The sequence below is a fragment of the Hermetia illucens genome, chromosome 3 (assembly GCF_905115235.1).
Source record: "Hermetia illucens chromosome 3, iHerIll2.2.curated.20191125, whole genome shotgun sequence".
NCBI classification, from domain to species: domain Eukaryota; kingdom Metazoa; phylum Arthropoda; class Insecta; order Diptera; family Stratiomyidae; genus Hermetia; species Hermetia illucens.
Genome location: NC_051851.1, coordinates 118,777,155 through 118,786,283, shown reverse-complemented (window position 1 = coordinate 118,786,283; position 9,129 = coordinate 118,777,155). Strand labels below are relative to the sequence as shown.

The following is a 9,129-nucleotide window of genomic DNA, read 5'->3' as shown; positions in this document are numbered from 1 at the left end:
GGTGTAGACATGTCGTCGGAGAACCAACTGCCCGAAGGAAGGAAGGAAGCTATTGCTGACTGAGAGGAGAGTGGGAGCGCATTAGGTTCCACAGTATCATATGGGTTGTTTCGATATGGGTCGAGCTATCCCACGTTGGAGTAGGTTTCGATCTAGCATAGTTTTTACGCGTATATGGAGTTTGTCGAGCACACTACTACCGCATTGGGCATAATGAGAGAGTCCCGAATATTGCAGAGAGTATAGAAAATGTTCGGTTCGCATACCATCCACTGTTCATAGGACCGAATTGGAAGCCCCGATAACAGCCATTAGTAAGAAGCTAAGGCAGAGGGATGTCAGACGGAAGAAGGAACGAGAAAAATAAATATGAATGTGAGCACGAACACCAGATCAATTGAGATTCACCATATGGTAGCCTCGCGGGGAGAGTGAAGGGAGAAGAAGGTGGTTTTAGTGGCTAAATTTCCACATAACCGCCTGGGAGGAGCTAGGGATAGTTATTAAACGTCTCCACATCCCAGATAAAAGAAATATTCTACACAAAACCCATTTGGGATGCAATACCGAAATCACAGCAAGTCGAAGATACATAATTAAATTTAAAATGTCTCCCCCATGCATTGGACTAACAGAGCCATGATGCGAAAAACTTTCGTAGAAAAACAGTCACTAATGCAAGTAAGTAGTGAAAAGCTTATGCAAAGATTAGGTGCAGGAAATATCTTTCATGTGCTCCAAATGACTTAACCGGTACATAGAAAATGCAATGATGAGAACTGCTTTCCAGAATATTCAACTGAAAGCAAATTGCACACAGAAATTATTCAGATACGTACGCAAACGATAAGGCTTGAAATTTTCTTAGCAATGATATGAACCCGTACGAAAGTATACATGGGAACCAACCTTGGCCCGGTTGCTTTTGCGCACTTTGATCAAAAACGTTTGCTTCCAGCGTGCTTTGCGTCGTTTCTTATCATCCTTGCAAAGCGTAAACTTTCCGCCCGTTCAACTACTTCATATCATCTACCGCCGGATATGCAGAAACCTATTCTTCCCACAAACAGTGTTAGGTTTCATAGTGGTCAGTTCGCTATTGTGCTCTGCCATTGATAAGGGAAAATGAGGCTGCTCCCTATTTTTGCGGCTTGGACAATTGGCTATTTCGGCCTCGTCTATTGTTCTGGAATTTGTAGTGAAGTTGTGGAGGTTAAGGGCGTCAAAACGAAACAGCGAATCCGTAAATTTTGTTGTCCGGGGTATGAAAGAATTAAAAACACATGTCGTCCTACATGTGAACCGTATTGTATTAATTCAAAGTGCATAGCCCCGAATAAATGCAAATGCAACCGAGGGTACGAACCGGTCAATAGTTTCAGGTAATATGAAGTTCAGTGAAAAATAACTCTTCTCTCTTGCGATATGTGTACAGCCTATCCTAGTAGTCCTTAGATATTTTTAAGTGCAATAAAAAAATTCGGGTTTGTCAATCACTTCTTAAATTACTTAGGTAATTTCTGAAATTACAGATTACTTGGAAAATAAAATCACATTACAGGTGTAATCCGACATGTTACAACTGCACTTATGGGTTCTGCTTAGCCCCGGGAATGTGCGAGTGTTACCGAGGCTACGAATGGAACACTACAAGGAGAGAGTGTGTTCCAAGCTGTGATCCACCTTGCGTGAATGGATATTGTTCTGATCGAAATTTCTGCGTTTGCTATGACGGTTATCATATTTCAAAGGATAATCTTTTCATATGTGTAAAAAATGGTCCACACAGCACCACTACCACTTCCACCACAGCTGAAGCCTCAACCCCCGTAATTTTGGACAGCACAAGTTGGGTTGGAAGAATGAAAGTAAAATCTTCCTCATCGTATGAAGCTAGCAGCTCATCAGAAGATACTCAGGACATTTTGGAGACTTCATCGGACAAAGTTGAAGAAAGTTCCGCTGAAACATCAGCTGAAGATATCTTAGCTCTAAGATTTCAAACAACAACACGAATACCCGAGACTTCCGGCTTTGGTAGCAAAGATAGTAATGTTCTACATTTGACTTCATTTGGAATCGATTATGTATCAACTGGAAGGGATGTGGCCACTGAAGCACCTAAGTTCGAATTAACCACGGTAGAGGATGATACGCCACGGACTTCTGCAAATACGGAAACGTCTCCTCTGCCTATCCTAGTCTGGAAAAAGGATCAAGAAGGTCCCATCGCTGGAGATGACTCATATTTCACAAAACTGCACGATGAAAGATTGGACACTACGCGAAAACCACCACCTATACATGCTCATACTACTGAATTCTACGATAAAGATGTTCTAAGGTATATTGAAAAGTTTCAATTTGAGATATACGCTTGCATGTCCAGATGTACGCAACTATACTTTCTTGTTATCGTTTTTTTCTAGATCATATATAGCTCCAGGAACAGGATTCTACTTATTATACGTTCTTTTGTCAGTTTTTGTAGTAATCGCGATTCTATTCTTGGTCTATTTACTCTCTGAAAGGTATCACGGAAAAGAGTATAACATTGCACGCCTAGGTAAGATGTTGGTCTTTTCTGAAAGATATGCAGAAATATTTTCGCGACGAATCCTTTACTTTTAGAGAAACGGAAAGGTGTGGTGAAATATTCAGCTGAGCAAAGTGATGTGATCACAGCGTGGTGAAGACTGCAAAATGAATTTGTGATTATCCTCCTCCAAGTGCTGGAGTTTTCATTGAATTATGTACCATTGGAAATAAATAACAATAATTGTAGTAAAGATTCATTTATTTTCGCACGATGGGAGATGCACATATGTATAGCCGAAAAATTGAATGCAGTGCATTCGATAAAGAACCAACCGGAAATCAGGACCATGGCGCAGTAGGTATAATAGGTTTTGTGAATTTTTTATGTAATATTCTTACATACTACACAATTCGCGGTGTTCCTACAATCACTGAGTACATTCGAATGTCATCTATTAAAGCTTTTTCACTATTAGGTGCCCAACTAAGTTCCTGTACTTTTGGTCGTGTGAGCATGTCGGATTTTCTGCCAAATAATCGTCATTTACAGGAAATCATCTTCATTTTTCTTTCAAGTAAGGTGGCTTGATAACAATGCACTGAACTCCGAGTTCCCCGAAGGGCATTTCATTTGCGAAAAGGGCCGCGCGTGTAAGTCCACTGGCGGTCTAGATTTATTTGCCATTCAAAATTATCTTTTTGCTTTGCGATATGATTGTGTTGCCCTTCGTGTCTCTGCGCCTAACTTTTATTGTGTTTTGTATCTACGTTCTTTGTACTAGCCTATCATGACAACTTGTCCTTATTGCCAGATCGCCCCTTTCCTCCTTCCCTCCCTTTCTCATACTCAATTAGCCTTGTCGTCCTAACCTTCATATTGCTCTTCCACTGTCCTTCTTTATGAGTACTTTTTTCCGCCCTGAATTTTCACATCTGCAAAAACTTCTTGGTCCGCACTCTAGATCTCCTCTTTTCCAATCTCCCCGAGCCGTCGCCCATCCCCGTATGTTAAAATTGACATTCACAATCCACCGCTTGAGTTTGATAAGGAGCCGCTCCGCTCAGACGACAAAACTGCGCGTAATTTTGTCAAGTTCAACTACAGGAAAGCCAACTTTGACGGTCTCAACTCAACCCTAGCGTCAATCGACTGGTATTATATATTATCAACCTCTACGTGCGATCAATCTCTTAGCACCTTTTATAATATCCTTGCCCCTTCTTCTCCTATTTGTCTTCGTTCCTACCCAATTTGGTTGACATCGGAGGTCCTTACTAAAATCCACTGCTTTGCGGAAGAAATTTCGGACTTAACAGAATGACGCCGAGAAACTTTTTGAGCGTCGAAGCGTCTTGCCATTTCTCTCCTCACGCCTTCCTCATTGCAAATCTTGACACTAATGCCGCACCTGGTCCCGACAGGCTTCCAAACCCCTTCCTTGTTAACTGTGATCTTTCACTAGCTGTGAGATACCGTCCCATCTCTCTCCTCTCGTCTTGCTTCAAAATCCTTGAGAGATACGTTTACGACTGGCTGACTGCATATTTCTGTCAGCTTATAGTGAAAGAACAGCATGGTTTGGCAAGACACCGATTTATTGCTTCAACCCTTTTGGTCTTTACCAAATGCCTTAATTCACAACAGGAAGTACACGCTATTTACATCGATTTCAATGTCTTCGATACCGTTGACCACAATGTTCTCCTCTCCAAACTCTCTCTACTCAGATCCCTCACCTCCGCTCATCTCTTGGCTTCCCTTCTACCGCTCAAACCGTCCCTGGTGTTCGAGAATATTTCATACTTGGCCTCTTCCCAGTCGAACCTTGACTCTTTGATCCGTTATTGCTTGGTTAACAAGCTGGCTCTGAATGTCAGTAAATGTCACTGGATGTGTTATTCCTTTCAACCCTCCCCAGCATCTTTCTCTACTGTCTTGGCTGACAAATCCTTTCACTAATGATCTCCATTCAAGACCTGAGTGTAATCATCGATGACAAATTTCGTTTCAGTTCCCACTTCATTGACATGGTTAATCAATCTTTCAGAATGTGTGGTTTTATCCTACGTTCTTTCTCCGACTTTACCCCAATTCATCCTCCCTTTCCACTTTTCAATTTTTTTGTCAGAAACATTCTTGAATAATGCTGTGTAGTTTGGTCCCCCTTCCGCAAACCTGGTTGTCGCGCTCTTGAAGTTGTAGAACGTAAATTCACCCCGAAACGAAGCTTGTCCGGGGGGACTATCCGTCACGGCTCCGCACCCTCGGTCTCCCTTTCCTGCAGCAAAAGCGTATCTTCCAAGGGCATTTTTGAAGTGTGCGCGCATGAGCATATTTATGCGCAGGTCGGACAGGCGAGAGGAAAACTCCCATCCATGGACAGAACAGAAAAGCAGTAACTGCTTTCCTGGCACATAAACACACCCAGTTACTGACACGAACTGGAATAGTAACCATCAGTATTGCCTTGGAAGTGGACTTCCGATCCGTACATGTCACTGGGACGCCCATGTTCCTCCCTACATGGGTGATACGGCGACCTAGGTAGGGTTGTGACTGGTCGGTTGAAGTGAACGTTTCCGGCGGGTTTCGGAATCCAACACGCCAGTTTTTTGCAATCCCGAGAAAGGTGAACCGCGGTTTAGTGGAGGTAGCACACTCTAAACGACGGAAGACACCTGAGCTAGCCCAGCTGGCTCAGAAGGTGTGCAGGGGGAATTTTCATTGAAAGCCAACGGGACTTTCCGCGGCTATATACTATTTGATAGATGGGTAGCTCAAAAGGGAAGAGCTGGCGATTGCCATGAATCTGGGGCGAATACCCAAACAAAAATATGGATGAATGAAACGGAATACCATTAATATTGAAAGACAAAGAGGCTATTGACGCCATTCTTGTTGATTATGGGACCATCGGAACAAATATTGTAACAAGTGATAAGGAGGAGGTAACGAACTTGGATTCCTTTAAGCGAAGTGGTAAATTGCTACGCACGCCACCCAGGTCCACGAAGAAAGGTGTACGACCAGATATTGACAGTCTCTACCGGGAATTGATGCAATGCCAGCAAAAGTACTCAGGATGGAAAATTGCCTAAAGGAGAGCCTGAACACGCTCTACAAATCCGTCGGCCCGAAGAATAATGTTCTCCACTATATTAAGGTGGTTGTTCGAAACCTTAAAGTGTTAGGCGAGTCGGATTTGACGGACCAATGCACAGTACCAAAATGATGAAAGGATGTCCAAAATGGAAAGTTATAAAAGGCGTAAACAGAAGAAGGAATGGAGGATACTGGCGAAAAGCTTACAACACCAAAGAAAAGCCAAGGGTCCAAAAAGCCAGTAAAGGAGGGAGAGCAATGTTTGGGCTTCAAATCGGCTTCACACTAGATGGGAGCAAGTGTTTGGGCAACTGTGAAGCCAAGGAATCGATAAAATGAAGGAAGCTCCGTCGTGATGCAACTGTTATCGAAAGCAGAGGTGACCTCTCGTACGTTGAGGTTCTGCAGAAGATCAACGGAGATCCAACGCTAAGCAGCCTGGGAGACAATATAACAAGGATCAGAAGAACGCAGAAGGGAGGACTGCTCCTGGAGCTTCGGAAAAAACATGAAGAAAGGGTTACTGGAGGCTGGCAAAGTGAAGCCCGAATGGGTTGTCTGTAGGATTCGGAAGAAAATATCTTCTGCTATGTGTTTTAAATGTCTGGAGTACGGTTACATAGCCAGATTTTGTACAATCACGTACGATGTGGCGAAAAAGGACACCTAACGCGAAACTGTGAAAAAGCCCCTGACTGCATATTGTGTAAATATGCAGGTTTTGAAGAAAAGGCGATGCCGCAGGAAGCGGAAAATGCCCCCTGTGTAGGAGGGAACCAAAAGCAAAGAGCAAATGAGGTTTATTCAGACTCAACCTTTGTAAGGCCGCAGACGAACTTTTGAGCGGGGTAGTCCAAGAGCTCGTTTTGGACGTGGTGATTATTAGCGAACCATACAGAGGAAAAGATAACGCGGTGTGGCCACCAACAAAAGTGGAAAGTGCGCAGTTTGGACGACAGGACGATACTCCTTCGAAGAAGTAACTGTAATGCCTGTTCATGGATTCGTGGGAGCTAAAATTAACGGTGTTCATGTTAATAATTGCTACGCTCCGCCAAGCGTAACAAGCGTGTAGTATGAGCGAATATTACATAAAGTGACATTAGATGCAAGTGTGTCATTCCCCATTATCATTGCGGGAGACTTCAAATGGGGAAGCAAAGTTTCTAATAAGAAGGGGTTGATATTCCTGGAAGCTTTCGGAAGTACCTATACAGGTACATACCTATAGGTACATAACCTGGCGAATTTATAAACACTATACGTATAGCGCCTACCAAGTGAAACTGTTTAGTGTAATGAAGAGCAGGAAAATGGGGCACCCGAGAGACATAAAATCATACTGGACGAAGCAGTGGAGTTTAAAGATGTTTGACGCGGAAATATTCAATGGCAAATTATCAGAAACCTGGTCGAAGCCTGTGATCCCTCTATGCAAAGACGCAGAAATAACGTTCACAGATTACAGAAATGTTGGTGGAATGACGTCATCAGGCCCCTGCGTGTCGTATGCCTAAAGCATGAAGAAATTACCAGCGCACGAACGATTAGCAGGAAATTGCACAGAGAAAGGCGAGTTAGAAAACTAGTCGGAGATAGCTGCAAAAGGCGATCCGTGAAAGTAAACGGAACTCCTTTAAAGAACTCGGCGAGGAGGCTGACATCAACCCGTGGACGTGGCTAACTTGAAAAGAAGCAGGGCCGCACACATCAACTGCGCAGTTTTATTGCGAAGAATAGTGATCACCCTGTTTTCACAGCAAAGCAAGTGCACTATGGCGATCGAAAGGGAAGCCAAAAGGATATTCCGATTATAACAGAGAATGAGCTTACCATTATCTGCGCGAAGATAGGGCTGAAAAAATACCCGGAATAGACGGAATACCAAATTCGGCTTCGAATGCGGTGATAAAAGCGAGGAGTGGTTCATTTCCACTTTTAATACCTGTTTGGAAGAGGGCATTTTTCCGACTCAGTGGAAAAGGCAAATGCTGCTGATGCGACCAAAGAGTGGCAAACCACCTGGAGAGCCATCATCATATCGTCCCATTTGTTTTCTGGACACTATGGGAAAGTTACTGGAGCGCATTATTTGCAAACTGCTTTCAATTGTAGAGAAAGCAGGAGGCAAGTCCACACAAAAATAAGATTTTCGCGCTGACCGATCAACGGTGAATGCTAACAAACAATTCCAGAAGTTGACAAGGCGGAAAGTGCGGTCGTACTATCACCCTCGATGTGATAAATGCTTTTCAACTGAGTGCAATGACAGCATATAGTAAGATCCTTAAGCCAGTTGAATGTGCCGTGGATAGAAAGTTCCTCTATAATAGCGACGTAGGTCCACTTAATTACTTCGTAACCAAAGGAATGTCTTAACGATTGGTGCTGGGTTTACTACTTTGGAACGTGATGTATGACCATGTGTTGCGCATCACTCTCCCGCGCCAAGCTACCCTTATCGACTATACAGACGACATCGCAATTTTGGTAGACGAACAGCAGAAGGACGTTGACTGAACACCTGAGACATCGGTTAGGCTGTTCAAGGATTGGTTGGTATCATATGGATTAGATTGACGAAACACAAAACTGAGGCTGTACTGGTCAGCAGACGCAAACTGAAATAAATAATACGATTTCGCGTGGGACAGAACGTGACAGAGTCCAAGCTCTTTAGCGAATACCCCGGCGTTATGTTGGATCATCGATTGAATTTCACAGAACACTTGAACCACGAGGGCGAGAAATCTGGGAAAGTTGCAGCTGCGTTAACTTGTATGATGCCCAATATTGGAGGAAAAAACAGCGAGGAAAGTGTTGCTAGTATGTGTATCCATTTTGCTGTATACAGCACTGGTTTGGATAAAAGTTCTTAAAATTCAGGCGTACAGAGAAAGTTTTGTTCAATATATCGCCTGAGCGTGGTGAGAGTCACTAGCACATCCCGAACAACATCAGACAAAGCAGCTTTTGTAGTCGTGGGAATAGTGCCCATTGATAATTTAGCTAAGGAGATGCGAAAATTTTAAAACTGGAAAGCACGCAGTAACCTTAATGCCACAGATCGACAATGGGAAGAGAAAACGCATTATCAGAGTGTGGCAGGAACGTTGAAATAATCCCCACAAGGGGAGCTGGACATACAGGCTGATTCTAAATATTCAGCTGCGCAGCCATGACAGGGTATGGTGAATACGGTAGGTATTAACATCGTTTTGGAGATAGGTGGACGCAGCACATATTCTTCCTATGTGCGAGATTTGTAAATGAGAGGGAACAGCTTGAATTTCTCTTGACGATACCCTTAGAAGTGCAGATCATCATTCTGCAGATGCTTGAATCCCAAGAAGCGTAGAATCTAGTTCGTGGCATTATAAGCTGTAACAAGGAGGAGCGTCAAGGGTTAGAGCGCTTACGAAAAAGCGGCAGAGAGGGACCAATTTTCCCCGGAGGAGTAAGTCGGTAGGGCTTTAACCTGCCCCACG

General features: G+C 43.5%; 1 protein-coding gene across 1 annotated transcript; it reads left to right on the top strand.

Annotated features, from left to right (window-relative positions):
• The first annotated feature begins 1,038 nt into the window (after positions 1 to 1,038).
• On the top strand, positions 1,039 to 2,789 carry LOC119653052. Its single transcript, XM_038057525.1, has 4 exons — positions 1,039 to 1,382; positions 1,562 to 2,344; positions 2,430 to 2,566; positions 2,632 to 2,789. Exons 1-4 carry the CDS (start codon positions 1,126 to 1,128, stop codon positions 2,691 to 2,693), a joined length of 1,239 nt encoding a protein of 412 aa, XP_037913453.1. The 5' UTR covers positions 1,039 to 1,125; the 3' UTR covers positions 2,694 to 2,789.
• Positions 2,790 to 9,129: the final 6,340 nt, after the last annotated feature.